This window comes from Atractosteus spatula, chromosome 2, assembly GCF_055471065.1.
Source record: "Atractosteus spatula isolate fAtrSpa1 chromosome 2, fAtrSpa1.hap1, whole genome shotgun sequence".
Lineage (NCBI taxonomy): Eukaryota > Metazoa > Chordata > Actinopteri > Semionotiformes > Lepisosteidae > Atractosteus > Atractosteus spatula.
The window spans coordinates 10,559,704-10,575,750 of record NC_142707.1 but is presented as its reverse complement, the minus strand read 5'-3'; the positions used below and the strand labels follow the sequence as shown (position 1 = coordinate 10,575,750).

At 36.8% G+C, this 16,047-nt stretch overlaps 1 protein-coding gene across 2 annotated transcripts in view; it reads right to left on the bottom strand.

Annotated features, from left to right (window-relative positions):
- Window positions 1–16,047, bottom strand: part of ppp3ccb (protein phosphatase 3, catalytic subunit, gamma isozyme, b) — a 79,518-nt gene that overhangs the window by 7,559 nt on the left and 55,912 nt on the right. The window contains exons 10-13 of one of the 2 annotated variants that reach the window (XM_088929901.1): window positions 15,421–15,498; window positions 8,968–9,052; window positions 6,469–6,566; window positions 1,799–1,825 (exon numbers count right to left, since the gene is read on the bottom strand). In XM_088929901.1, coding sequence (XP_088786027.1) covers window positions 1,799–1,825; window positions 6,469–6,566; window positions 8,968–9,052; window positions 15,421–15,498 — 288 coding nt within the window. The remainder of the gene's footprint in view (window positions 1–1,798; window positions 1,826–6,468; window positions 6,567–8,967; window positions 9,053–15,420; window positions 15,499–16,047) is intronic. The other variant, XM_088929910.1, reaches the window with a different exon arrangement.

Genomic DNA, 16,047 nt, shown 5'->3' with positions numbered 1-16,047 from the left:
AACGAAAAGTGTTTATTCTTGCACAACCAGGAGTCTTGCAGTCTTCCAGGCACTGATGAAAGATGCTTAAGGGTACTGTATTTAATAACACTGATTTGCAGCCATTATTAACAGCAAGCTTAAGGTCTGATACCCATGCTTGTTTCTGACATGCACTTTGAATAGCTACTGGGGACTTTTTTTGCACACAACGGTTTGTGCCTCATGCAGAAAGGGTACAGCAGTCTCAGGCAAAGTGTTACTTTCCACAATCATTAAACATAGTGAGTTAAGTAACAAGCAATGTCACAAATGAGATTCTAAAAATGGCATTGAGAAATAAGGAAGAGTAAAATAATATACCAACAAGATCACAAGTGGATGTCTTGTACAAAAAAACTCCTTTGACCTATAAATAAAACTAAAAAATAAATAAAAACCTTGTGTAAATGTTCAGTTAAATCAACAGATTTTGGCCAATTGGCGATGACTGTAAATGGTTATTATACCATGCCTTTGGTGTGCTTCTTCTGGAAAAAGTCTTTATTTTAGTTTCCTGGGAAGACAATGCTATTTTTAGTGAGCTGAACAATTGATCATTACATGTCAGTTTAAACAATCTAAGGTTTCACTATTTTGCCATCAAATTTCAGTGACCTGTACAGTTGGTGGTACCTGGCATAGGAGAGCTTTATGATTCTTCGACAAACATCAACTTGATATCTATTAAATCTTGGACCTGTAAAACTAGCTGCACCCTAGTCTTTTATTATAGTTAAATCTATATTAACTGTAAATGAGAACTGAATCTACATTAGAATAGAAACTTTGGGATTCAAAACTCAAGCTGATCTCAAGCAAACCTGTTGCAGAAAACAAACCCAGGTGAAACAGCGATGGGGATTTGGAATTTTTCCATTTTAAGATTAGAATTTCTACAAACTAAAATTTTAAACAGTAAATAAGCTCTATTTTAAAGAAAAACTGAAAGCTAAGGATTTTCTTCCAAAAACACCAGAGAAAATTGCAATATCACAGTTTTAACCTCTGCTTCTGGGGTTGTTCCCATAGTGAAGTGCTGTTATGAACCATTTCTTACACAGCTGAGCCCTTTTCATTTTGTCCTAACAAAACACCTAACAAATAATTCTATAGAAACAAATATCAACAGTTTCAGGTTTTCAGTAAACTACTATGGAATAAAACAAATATGAAGAATTAAAAAAAAGGAAAAAAGCGATATGTTTAGATTCCATTAAGGTTTTTACAAAATACTGTAGGTCTCAGAGCAAATCAGCCTCAAAGGTTAAAAGGTATGTCTGAAACCAGCAAGTTACATCCTTGACACTTCAAAACTTTGCTTCTCAGGTCTTACATGTAAAGTGAAAAGTAGAAACACTAGAAACTAATTTTAGGATTTTAGGAATGAAAACAAGAAGACTGTAACACTCAGGACCAGGAGAACAACTGCTTTCATTAATGTTACCATCACCTAGAAATACAAAGCCAGGGCTTCCTATCCTCCTTCCCCTGCTGACCTGTACATGACGCTTATAAAACAAGCTGGGGAAAAATGTAAAAATAAGCATCATCTGACTTCTCAGTTCCATCTTGCTACGTGGTTGGTTTGAACTCCATTCAGATCGCAGTCCCTGGTGGTGCAAGAGTATCCATTTTCCACATGGTACCATATTAAAGCAATGTCCCCAAAATAAAAAGTAACATAAAAGCAAAAAGATATATACAGAGACAACAGACCACGCATTGGACGTATCAGGGGTATACAACACAAAACACTGAGAAGGTTCCACTTGCGTACCTCGTGCCTCCTCAGCTTCTACGGTGGCTGTGTAAAGTGTGAGTAGTAGTGCCATGCCAAAAATGAATGAAAAAGAGTGAGTTAAGTTATCAATGCATCCAGAGATCCCACCCGCACATCCATCATCCCCCCCCCCCACCCCCAACAACATTCCTTTTGAAAATGAAATCGAGGGTTAGACAAAGTTAAGTAAAGTTAGTCGAAAAAAGGCATAAAGTGAGATGCAGCATAAAAAAGCCCGCTTTTCCTTGCCTCTGTTCATGAGACATCCCCATGTCTTTCATCTGCAAAGCACGCCAAAATACCACCCCCTCAGCTCTGGATGTCATCTAATCAAAAACAAGCCATCAGCCTTTCACTCTTACGACAGCCCTGGCCTCCCATGGATTCTCCTCGTCTTGGCTCCGATTCCCCTCATCCTTGTAAATTCCTAGCCTTTATCATTTATCATTTATTTGAATGCTACTAGCAAGACCGTAGAAACGGCGGATTTATAGTGATCGTTGAATTGTGATATGTGCAATGCTGCCAGCCGGATTGGCTGGAAAAAAAGGCAAATGAAAAAACACCTAGAAACTGCGTTATGCACTATAAAGGCCATCTTACAGAATCAGATGTACTGTACGTATTTACTGCTATATGTAGTTCACACCGTACCTGTATTACCTAAAATTCAGGGCATTAAGTATTGGCACTGAGTATGTCATACATCCTTACTCGATAGGTATTAAAGGGTAAAAAATGTTTTTATAAGCCATATTGGTCAGTGCTTGCTAATTAAGTGCATGTTCTTATGAATTATTTAAGGATAAAGGCTACCAATATTAATCCTTGCAAGTGTTTGAACGCATGAGATACTGAAAAGCAGTTATTAACATACAGGATGATCATATTCCTAAATGCAAAAGAGAAACTGCAGCTTCATGTCACTTGATCTCAGAAGGGAAACGGTTAAGCAGCCATGGTATTTTCTGTACTGAAGAACTGCTAGATCTCTGTGGGTGAATGCTACAAGATACTCATGCAAGAACTTCAATTCTAGCTAATGGAACACTAACCAAGACTAAGTGTTTTTAACAGCCTCCATGGCCAACGGTTTCCATGGAAACCTGACCAGTAATCCAAGGTCATTGGGGAGAAGACTGAAAATAGGCAATCTTAATCCTTTCATCAATACAATTAATTTCCATATAGGAAATATGAGAGCACTTACTGCTGTAGATGTGAATGTGCTGCTGTGGAGCTGGGTGTATGAACGTCACACTGTGCTGCTGTGCGCTTTCACACCAAACTATGGCACACTACATGCTAGCTATTCCATCCTGAGGTTATTTCCCAGACTCCTACGGCCATTTAATTTGAACTGCAGTGTCTAACTAGTAATGTGGCAATGTTTCATTTCTCTGGCTACTGAGGGGAACTTGATGTCCTTCAGTGCTGATGATAAATCCATTGTTAGAATGCATGCGTTTTTAAAACTATGTAAAAAGCCAAAACTGCATGAAGTGTTATTTCTTACTATTTACATGCATTTTGTTTCAAAAGCATTTTCTCAGGGTACAGCTGATATGGACATTTCCAAGACATTTTCTAAGGCTTGGCTGAATCTAAGATCTCAGTGCAACACTGAGAAACCCAACAAATAAATATGGCACTGTTTTACAGGCAAACCTTGACTCATGACTGCAAATTCCAGCCGTTTTTATTACATGAAAGGGGATTATGTCCCACCTCAGGAAATACATAATCCCTTTACAGCTAATTAAAATAAAATTTCTAAAGCACATATTAGACAAGGCATTTTTCCCTTACTGCTTTATTGCAAAGCCTGTGCAGATTCTGACATTGGTTTCTTCTCCTGAGCAATGACAATTAAAGTAATATGTTTTAGGTTTTCATTAACAACAAATTTCTCCCAACCTCCAGCATCCTTTCCATGTTATTTTAAAAGTTAAAGCTATTTTATTGTTAGTGTTTAAGAAGGAAAATCTCCAGTAGGTTTAAGCAGTACAGTTGTTTAAAAAGTTACCAGCATATAGCCAGGCTCTCAATACATGGCTCTCAATTTATTAATTAGTATTTTTGTCAGTATGTCATACTGTCCAATATTTCTTTCATAATTGTTTCCTAGTACAATACCATGCTACCTTAACCACTGGTTAGAAATGTGCAAAGAGTTATACTCTTTGTGTTCCCTCAGACTATAACACCAAATAGCCAAACACCACACATGTACAATGAAATGTGTGGTGTCCAATTAAGGAAAATCCATAATTGGGCATTTACTAACAAGAGAGTGATAGGGACCTCAAAATAAAATAAAGGGGAAAAAGCATTGTTGTGACCACAATCTCAGTGATGCAGTACAGTATCTCCTGATGCTATATCTCTTTTTCTGAGAAATCTTTCTCATCTTTATACAACCTTTATGGTATCAGGGTAGCCGGAGCCTATCCCGGCAAACAAAGGATTGGATACTTCCTGGCCAGTAGAATGGAAACTTTGGGAACCATTATTATATTAAGAGATGTTTCAAGGAAGAGTGATTTCCCTACTGACTTAAATGCAAACAACTGACTTCTTTGCTGTTGGCTCATATTCATCTGACAATCCTCTGTTCACAGTGCTGGCATTAACAGACTAACATGAAGCTTAATACGGTTGTTACATAGAACCAGCTGATGTGGCTGGGCTTCCAAGTAAGGCATAACGTTTAAGGAAGAGTTGTACTTTATCGCAATAAACAGCTCTTTCAACAATATGCAGTCCAAGATTTTCTAAAAGTTTTCCTTATGGGGAAAAAAAAACTTTTAGCTAGTGAAGGAACAAAATAAGAGAAAGGTAAAATGCAATAAGCTAAATGCAAAATGTGTTTTTCAAATGCAGTGGGAAGCAGCAAGCTCAATTACACACAAACACAACAGAGCACTTTGGTTATGTAGAGAGAAGTGTAATGCACCACCATCAACAGTTCGATGCTTTCTTTTGCTATGATTCAGAAGAAATTCGTTCTTCATATCAGAAGACTTCACAAACCTGATGTCTTGTTAAAGTTTTTTATTGAAAGTTTTAGATGCATGAACCTTGAAATTTGTAATCACCGCCAAAAAAGCTAGAAAAGACTATAAATAAGAATGGTCCTTTAAGTTAAGCTTGTATTTTTTTCCATTTTTCCCAAAAGCTATCCATAAAATGATGCTGATAATATTCTTTCCTATCCTGACCTGTGGACATTTCAGCAAAAGATTATACAAAATTTTAGTATTAATACCCACTGGGACTCTCATGTCTTTCATGCTGTTGCCCCAGTTACACTACAAAAATGTAACCTTAGGAAATGCATCAGCTGAAAAACGTCATCATTCCCAGTTGGGAGGCCTGAGAGGTTGCTAAAATGCCATTGTAATTCAGCTCATCGTGTTTATATTGATGAGAAGTGGGCAAATGAGAACACTTCACTGCATTTATGGGTTTCATTTACTGTATACAGGAAACTAAAACACTAACTGAAATTCCTGGAAAATTACCAACAGGTAAATTACTTGACTAATTTTATGTTTGCTTTTAATGTCATATAAGCAGTTACACATTTTTTAAATGCAACTAGAATGCTCAAACGACTTCAGCAAAAACTGAAGCATGTTAACTGCAGAAGAATTCAGATTCATTAATAAAAATTCATTAGGAAATGTCCTGGGTACCGAACAAAAACAAGGAATGTCGCAGACTGTCTTTTAAATCCAAAACCTGTTATATCTATGTCCATTAAATTGAGGTTTTACTATATATTGCTCCACTTAAATTCCCATCAGTTTCCCAGTCCCTTCAAAAAAAAAGTTACAATTTTGTCTTACCACCTCTTCTACTAAACTTCATCATGTTCAAAGAGATATTAAGAATCTGAGAATGTTTTTTATGCTCTTCTCCTCATCTGTGCTTTCATACAACTTTATCCTTGGGTTCTTTTGAAATCTCCTCTGTCTTCAAGGTTTAATCTTTGCTTGGAATATTCATTTAGGATTGTCTTAGCAGAGGGTTTGAATGCTCATACAATTATGACTTTTCATATGTTTTTTTTTTGTTTTGAATGTGTGGAGGAGATTATATAACAATTAAAGGTCTGAATACTTCTGCAAGGCACTGTAAGTCAAAATGACCTGATCTTTAATTCTGGCTCTGAGCTGATGGAATTAGAACGCGGCCACTAATGTATTTATCATCAAGACTGGTCAGCACCTAGCTTTAGGGCAGAGTTATAGGTCAGGTTGTGTAAAAAATAACCTCTCAAGCCCTATCAAAAGCAGCAAAAAAAAATCATCATCCTTCATATTCTTACTCCACAACTGGTAAGGGCAGACCACACCTCTTTTACCTGGTTTTAAAATTTTTCTTATAAATGATACTTTTTATGTGTGGCTATCTTACATTCTAGTTATCGCTGCTTAGTTAAGTGTGCCCATGGCAATCTGTGTATCGCTTTTCTAAATGCTAAACAACTTGTTATGCTCTAATTGCAGTCCATGCTCAAGACCTGGTGCAGTGCTCTGTGGTGTATTGTGGGGTTGACAGCAGGAAACAGCTTGGCGTATGTAAGCTTGCAAGAGCAAGAGCAGCAGCATAAGGAGAGGATTTTGGGAAGGTGGTTGTGGGGTTTTTATAATTTAACTTACCGCTCTGGAGGGTCTGTCGACCCCCTGACAGCACTCCCAGGGGTAGAGTCCCAGTTGGGGTTAACCCTTTGAGCTGCAGCACACTCTCACTCTCCTCTCTGTGCAAACAAGAAGACACTACATATCAGCCATCCACTGTGGTCCATGAAAATCCATGTGCTCAGATAGAGAAATCCTACCTTTGCTTATACTTACTTTTGCAGACATATCTGTCTGGGGTTGAGAAGTTAACATTTCATATTGAATGTAATATTACACATTTAGATTTATATCACATGCTTAACAGAGTGGTCAAACAAACTGAACTATGTAACTTAAACAAGTGAATCAAAAACAGTGCAAAATACAGTAGTTGTAAAGTCTTACTATGCTGTGTACAATATACAGTATTAACACATTCTAAGACAGCAATGAAGGATTCTTCAAGCACAATCATTAGTAAATGATGCTAAAATGTTATCCACAGCAGAGTTTTTCTTTCTTCCAAATGCAAGGTATTATGTACTTTAGGGACATAGGAAGCTGTCATTTTATATTTATTTGTATCATGAAATTTGACTCAAACTCATGTATACAGCTTCTTCATGACACTGTAACATTTGTTTTTCGTTCTTAGTTTTACTTAGTGTGATAACGGGGAGTGTTAGAGTGCTGAACTCCAGACTCTGTGCTTGGCTCTGTGGCCTCACACCTCGCACATCATGTCATGTCAGCAGGTCTAAATAGGACACAGATAGATGAGGTAAGGTGGTAGTGGTTGTGATTGTACCTGCTGGAGTATATCACATTCTCCAGACCACAGGGGCAGCTGTGATTACATAATTCTTATTTAAATTAGTAAAAGTCAGCAAAATATAACATTAACAACACAACACAATTCAAGGGTATTCTATTCTTAAAATGATATTTCTTTCTAGATCAAAAGAGCTTTGCAAGAGCACTATGAGTCTTGTACTTCATAATTATGGAAAATGAGATACTCGGATACTTGGAAATCTTCTTCTCTCCTGCTCTAGCTTTAGGTTAATTCATTGTTTTTGTCTAAGGTCTTGAGGTAATAACACAAATCATCCTATGCCTCAACCTTTTAGATTCTCTAGGAAGGTTCACTAACAATCCAAAATTTTCTGGACTTTTCTGGAATTAGGTTCTGCATGATCATACTGATTTTTGTGATGCTTTGTAGACAATGCCAATTTTTTTGTCAATTAGTATAAACACTTTGGTGTAGTATTTTGGGGATTTACAAAAAGAAAATGCTAAAATAAAAAGTTCAACAAATTCTTTGGCAATTTTTTTCTAATTTTCAAGACCAAAAACCAGTGTGATTATCATACCTTGACAGATTATATAGTATGTCTTTTGACAGCCTTTACCTCCAGACAGAGAAATGTTTATTCAACCTGGGCTGTGCTTATCTCTGCTGGTCAATTAAATGGAGGTTTTAAGTGATAGGAATATCTCTGCTGTCTGACCTTTCAGAGTGTCAGCACAGGCACCATTTCTCTACTTCCTCCCTGAGGAAGGGCTGCTGACAAAGGTGATCCTTATCAGTGACAACCAGATGCCCTGACCGGAAGTGACTACACAAGCCTGACAGGTTTCAGTCATTGAAGCAGACATTGTGTAGTTCACATCATCGTGACACTCAGGAATTCCCTGCACCCAGGACATGAATATAACTTTCTGATTTTACATTGGTTCAGACTGCAGAGTGCTATGGTGAGTGTTCTACCACATAACAGGGTTTGGGAACACATGCAATGAAGCAACTATTGTAACATGTGCAATGAAACTCATTATTCTGTGTTTTTCTGGCTGGCAGTGTGAAAGAAAACAATCAACATTTTTGTTTATAATGTAATATAAGATCGGTCCCTCAAAACCCTTAAACCCTTTAAGGACAAAAACTGAAATACCTGAAAGGTATAATATCTGAAAGAATAAGCAAGTATAAAAGGTTAGAGAAGACAATCCATTTATTGCCAAGTTAAGATTCTAGTTAAGTTTCTGATTCTATACATGTTGAAGAGCTATTTTCCACCTATTTGGTCTTAGCAATGTTTATTAAACAAAACATATTGGATATAATAACATATTAAACATAATATTAAAATCTAATCAAGCTCCCTTTTACATGAGCTGTCAAATTATTGAACAATAACAATTGTACACAGCATTCTTAAAATAAATCAAATAAAAAGCCATTACTTTGTAACTGTACATTCCTTTTTAAAAATGTTGGTTTGGGTAGCATTCTGTTAAAACAGTTAAATCAGAATCAGTTCTGTTCTTTATAATGCCTTCCTTGTTGCAGCTCAAGCTTTTGGCCCCCCCCAGTTTCTCAGAAGCATACCGTCTCCAACAATGCTGCATTGAATTCATACTGGGACTACTACATTTCGATTTCTGCCACTGGTTGCATGTGTTACTAATTAGGGTATGTGCATTTTATTCCCTCTTGAAACCACGGCATAAAATACAAAATGTATTCCATACCTGAGAACAGAGAAGACTCTGGCCATTTTGCCAATGGCTCGGATTTTGTTCCTGATGACCTCCTTACGAACTGCTGGGGTGCCACCTGTCACAGAGAAATAAAAACACATTTTATAGTGTTCACTGAGGCTATTTTTTCAGAGCCTTTACATGATGGATGGAGGTAGTAGGGAATACATCAGAGCAGTGAAGGCTAAAGATCTCTCCAAGCTCCTAGTTCCCCATTTTGCCTCTAGTGTCCAAGATTACACTGACCTCTCTTATTTGAAACGCATCAGAACCCAAGACTATTCTTAAACATGGATCAAATCTTCTACCAGGTCTCGGGGGTAGACTTGTATCTTTTTAGAACCTCTCCATTCATTTACCAATTTCATCTTTCACAGTTCTCACACAGATTTTCATTTGTTTGGAAATAGTTTTTCACCCGCTGTATGCCATCAGCTGCTCAGTCCTTTCTTCTTATATGCTTTCTATCAGCGCTACTGTCCACTTTCTCCCACACACCTGAATAAGGTTCAACAGCCGAAACAGTATTCTTTCTGCTTTTCAACATAACTCTACTGGCTCCATGTTAAATTGAGGATAAATAAATATTTAACACTGCACTGTTAGTACAATGTGTACCAAATGACTGCACCACACAGTTCTTAAAAATATGTATCAGTTTTATCCATTATTCCTAATTTTAAACTTGCTCTCAATTCACTGTACATTTCTGTACATTTGTATCTCTAAAATATAGTGATTCTGGGAATCACAAACTTAAGCTGCCAAGATGCATCACCTGAGTTAGAATTAGAAGCAACAATACCAAAAGAAAACCATAGAAAGGAAATAAGATGAAATAAGGATGATGCACAAATCAGTATTCGTATATTAAAATAATCAGTAAAGTAGATTTCACATTCCATCTAATGTCATGCAACTGCAGTATAACAGTGTAACAACCACATATGGAGAGTCAAAAGAACTAAAAATCTGGTTTAATTTAAAGGGTCCAATACATGTCTACAAAAAAATGGCTTCAGAGATCTTATAGGAGCACAAGGTGCTGACAAAGTCAACTCGAAAGACTATGTCAAACCACAGAAATCAGCGTAAGAACACTGATATTAAAATGAAAAGCAAATCATTTCCAAGAAAGGGAGGGCCTTCTTGTAACATATAGAGCCTCCAAGACATGAAAACCCACAGAGAAAGCCTGTTGTGGATGCAGAAAGATTATTGATCATTTAAGAAAATTTCTGATACTTTGTGGTGTTAATTGCACAGATGGCCTCTTTGTATTTGACATCTTTCCTAATTAGGGACTGGGAGTATGAAACATAAATATAAACTAGATGGATATGACTTTAGAACACCTTAGTGACAGGTGTTCTATAGGCAGAAAAACAAATATGAAATCACACACTATTAGAAATGCTGCATATAACAGTTTTATACCTGTAAGTTATTATATGACCAGTACTCTTACTCCAGACTTTGCATTTGCATCACAAGGCACAAATCATTTAAAAAAAAACTCAACAGAAATCTTTATAAACTGAAACCCCATATTAAAATCCACTGGATTGTGGTACACTGTGTGCTCCCATTCTACAGTTTCATCTCAGCTTGCAGCACAAATTTATACAAGCTCTATGTTACATGACAAAGCACATTTTGTGGGACATTCTTGGAATTGAATTTTCAAATTCATGTTAGCACACTTTTTCAAAAATAACCTTTGTTTTTGTTTACAACCTCAAATAGGATAGCAATTCTCAGAAAATAAATGGAAAGAGTATGCTGAGGATTTTACACTTTTCAAAGGAGGACTTTTAGCGTTAAATTATTCTTCTACTGCTACTGATCAAGACACATCTTACAGTACATACTCAGAATTTCCTAAATATAGTAGCCTCACACGACACATCTGCAGAATAAGTGTAAGTGGATAGTTGCGCCAGCATGCGTAGGCTGCAAAGGAACAAGTTAAGGTTTATTTCATGCTGAAAAGAGAAGAAAAGAAACACAATGTTTCAGCTGTGGAGCCTTCTTCAGGTGTGAGTAAGAGAGGAAAGTCAGCAGTTAAATAAATCATGGGAGAACAAAAGATAGGAGTGGAGAGGAGGCGGGAGCAGAAAAGAAGCAGAGTGAGCAATCAGGGGGAGTGAAGTTGAGAGAGGTGTGAAGTCAAAACCTGCAAATGAATAGAGAGGATTAGAAGGAAACAGGTCTGTCGTTGAGAGAAGGGGGAAGGTGTGATTCTACTTTCAGGATAATTTTGGTTTTGGACGTCTTTCTGCAATAGGAGTTGAGAAACCCTTCTTTGAGAATGCAGACGGAGAGATCAGCGTGATCATGACCATTAGAGGTGAAATGAGAAACTATGGGCTTGGAGAAATCTTTGATATTCACAGCCCTGACATGTTCCCTGAAGTTACAAAGTTCACATCAAAAATATTTTGCAGAATAAACCTGTTCTTCTTAGGGATATTGATTTAATTGACAGGGCTGCTGTGTGAAGACCGAAGTTTTGTTGGGGTTGTGGCAGGCAGGGTTTCTTTTAGCTACATTCGGCGGTTTGGACAGCTGAGCATGTCTGAAGGTCCACTGGGACAGGTTGTCAAGCGCCAGGCTGTATGGCAGAGAGAAACTGCAGGAATAGAGTCCAGTCCATCACAGCAGTCTGGCACACAGTGACAGCTCCAGCTCCAAGAGGGATTGTCGGCTCAGAGACAGACAGCTCCTTTGCAGACCCTCAGCTCATTCAGCAGAGGCCAGAACCAGAAAGCTTTAAGGTGTATACAGTATATGCAACTTTACTGTTTCATGTACAGCAACACATTACATTGGTAACGTCTGGGTTGCTGTTGCAAATTACAATTGTTTAGTGGTGCAGATCACAGTAGTTTTGTTATCCATCTCTTCATGACAAAATGCACAAAGTGTACCAGTACAATCATGCAGCCGCCATCTTTAGATTTTTTACTATCCACTGAAGAGGAAGATTAAGACACGCTAAATATAATTTATTAAAGACTGCCTTATTCATTTTGGACTTTGGTTTCAAGATAGAGATAATAATGAAAAATTAAGATTTACTGGCCTTTTAACTGCACAGTTGCACTATCATTAACATTGCATTAACCTTTGTATATGTTTCAAAAGCTGTCAAATGGTTGCACATTAAGATCTCACTTTCCTAAAATGTACGACCTTCAAAAAGCTAAACCACAGTGTTTTTTCAACTAATATTTGCGTACTTCCTTAAGTCCTTATCTGACTTTCAAGTTATCAACAAGGAAGCTTGTTTTAACACTTCCTCATTCTGTACAAAACTTTCTTTCTTTGGCTTTACAAGACTCTAAAAATAATTATATAGTGATCATTGAAAGAAATGCAGTACTTATAAGTATAATAATTTAAATATTATCAGGCAATATTATTTGTAACAACTGTACTGACATTTTATTGAACAGGCCTGACAGTAATTAATTATGTTGATCAACCTTGTTGAATTCAAACGCTAAACAGGGGAAAGTAACAAGCGACAGTAGTTGCATGTATGGGCATCAATGGAGCAAAACATCTGGAGTGCATGCTTTACATTAAACTGTAGATGCGGTCTTGCTTGATTCTGTTAGACTGTCTCATTCTTCTTGTAGAACTTGCACAACCTGCACCTGGTTCCACAACCCTATATGACACACGTCGTCCCAGCTCAGCCGACTATTGTCCAAGGCATAACTGTCACATTCTCATCTTGGACAAAAGCAGCTGTTAATCTCACTGTAAGGACCAAAACTGAGGTCCCATTACTTGATCACTGTAGTGCAGTGCAGTCAGGTTTGCATCAATCACAAGTGGAGTTCTATAATGACAAGATACATCTGCCAGACCCATCACACTCCAGACTTCCTCTTTGATTGGTTTACTGTACACAACAATCAGCAATCATTATTCTGCATGTCTGCACCTGTTTTGCAGAAGTCCATCAAAATGGTCTATGCAAAACGTTGATTCATCACTAAGAAGACTGCTCAATGAATCCAGCTGAGGTACAGCTCTAATATACTGCTGACATAAAGAAGCTGTTCTCTTGATAAGCAGGGCATACCATCTCCTATGTTTTTTCTTGATTTTTTAATGGTTTGACATTTAATAGGTTAAAACACCATCACCTGTGTCCAATCAACAGACTCAATAATGAGATAATTAGGACTTTCATAACCGTTAAAGTTATTCCAGGGTATCACAGTCATGAATGATCAATTAATTAAACTGATACCAAAATTTAAATCAATATAAATCTCAATATGCTTTATTTCTTCAAAACCATATATGCATAAATAATGTAATAGATTTCTTTAAGTGAACCATAGTGAGCATACAGTGACCTGAAACACTTTCAAGAGCTGCTCAAACAGCTCTCCTTTTTGCAATTCAAGTGCAATAATCAAGAAGTTGACCAAGCCTTTGCTTTTATGAAAAGAGCTCCTTATTGTTGCTCTTTCTGAATGCTCACTTTTTCACTAAAGCTGTTTAATTTAGAGGTGTCAGACATGATTTTCACACGATGTAAACCAGTGTGTAGGGATACTCTACAGAAAGCAGAGCACTGTTACCTGCTAGGAAAGACAGGGTCTATTTTTAGCAATCTACTTATTCATATTTCAGTTCATTGCTTTGATACATTGCCTTTCAACTGCATTTCTCTGTTCTCCGTGCTGGAGTCAGAATATGGGAGCAAAGCGGTTATTTAAAATTAATTTTAAAAAAGTCTGTAATATTCAAAACAAAACAACAGAATTTAATAATTGGTAACTGCAGTTTTGGCATTGGCTAACATGAATCATCATGCTTAACTGGTAATGGGTTCCAGGAAGCCTCACTGTGGAAACATTGCATTTTTTAACAAAAAATCAAAATACAAGGAACAATTTATTGTTTGAATCACACCAACTACACCAAGTTGTACCAAACTTAGATTTGCAACCTGATCTGCTGTCACATTTTTGTTTTGTTTTTAATCTAGAAATATGATCATGCAGATCATCATACATTTAGGTTAAAAACATTTAGTTATCTGTTTAACATTTTACAGCATATCACACCATATATATTGAAAAAATGCAATATGCAAAATATATTGAATTCTGTAGCATAAGTTGGAGTTGCTTCAACAACACTAAAAGCAGTAAAGTGTCAGCGTTAAAAATTTAGAAACCACACTGCATTTTCCAAATCGCTGTTCACTCTGTGTGCAGTTAAAGCTGTAAGTAGCATTATTTATTTTTTACTGTAATTAATGGACAGCCAGAACAGTTAAAAAACTCTCTGGTTATAAGGGGAAAATGGTTAATCGGGGAAACACATGCTGGTTTCTTTCTTTGGAAATAGTCATTTTGTCCTCTGCCCTTTGTGAGTATATTCCAAAACACTGGTAGTTTAAGAGATTCAGAAACACTAAAGAAGTCTGTATACTGCAGTTCACTCACATTTTTCACTCATCTGCAAGCAAGTAGTCTATTTTGCAACTGAACTATATACCACGCTGCTAAGATTTTTAAGGGACTAATTACATAAAAAATGCTACAGAATACAGCAAGACTAAAAAAACCTGCACCAATATGACTTTAGTCACAGGTCAGTGAATATTACAAAACATACAATGTGTGATTCTGTGTTTTCCCTACATTGCTCAGGTGTGGTTTGTGTTTCAGGAACTGCCTTACTTACAACTAAGGCCTTACTTATTTCTGATTAAGGAAATTGATAGATATAAATTCTTCTGATGTTAAGTTGTACTACCAAAGTTCACATTAGTACTTTATCTGTTCAGAAGAAAACGCTTTGTACAGATCACAGCCTTCCCACATTCTGTACTGTGAGCTAAAAAGAAATCTCTGTGGATGCTTTCTCTTAAATAGTTACTGAGGATTTAATTTTGAACAGTATGCTCCAAGTATGGAATTCTTCAGATAAGAAGAAACAGTTCATAACCCAACTTGACTCTAGCATTATTCCTGCTGAATTCACATTGAAATCCTCCACAATTGCCTCAGTTTTGTGTCAGGAGCTGCAGTCTTGCAAAGTCTATGCATATTCACTGTCAGCTTTTAAAGAAGGAAGTCTTCTTATCCATATCCTGTCACCTTATAATGAACTGGTGTAAAGTGAATTTATTTTCTTTTCCAGTTCTGAGTGATTTGAAAAAACAAAAGAAGATCTTGTGTGTTTGTAAACCCATGGTTTCAATGGTCCATTCAATTACCGCATTACCCTTCCAGCCCACATCTGAGATGGGGGCATGGCTATTAAAAAAACATCCTAATGAATGGTGAGAAAATTTTGAATTGAGCGGGTATGATTGATATCATGATTCGTCTGACTTAGTGTGCAGTGTCTGTTAAAACTGGCATGACTGCAACTCTGACACCTTTTGACTTGATTTTGGTGTCTTACCTTCACAGGTGTCATCTCCCTCTGACATGAGTTCATCATCGGAGCAGATGTTCAGGACGTTCACCAGCATTTCTGTCACTGCAGCCAAAAATAATGACATCTGAGTTAAATGCTATTTGTGGTGCATAGCAAATTTGTTTTCATTTTTGTACAAAATTATGAGGAGAGGATTGGAATATTAACCATTCTACTTAAAAGTAAATGCTGTGAGGAACAAAATACAACACTTTAAGAAAAAAAATCATTTTCCATTTTGAACACGTGATAAAAGTCACCACTCCAGTATAGTTCACATTATGACACTGGTGACCTGTGGATAAGTTGGAGGCAAAGATTCTAATGAAGCTGAAAGAAGAGTAAAAAAATACTACTGTAGTGACTTAGGTAGACATTCCAAGACACAAGAAGTTTTGAAACACACTGTGAATTGTGTAATGACCAAAAACAAAGGTTTCAGACTTCAAAGTTAAGCTAAAACTTTTGATTCCTATGAGTAGCAGCACTGATTTACTAGGAGTTCTTGATAAGAAATGGAAAATAAAATATAAGAACGGTGGAACTGTGATTCTGTGGCATAAAAAAAGAATAGACGTTACTGATAAACTATCCTCAGTATCTTGATACAGC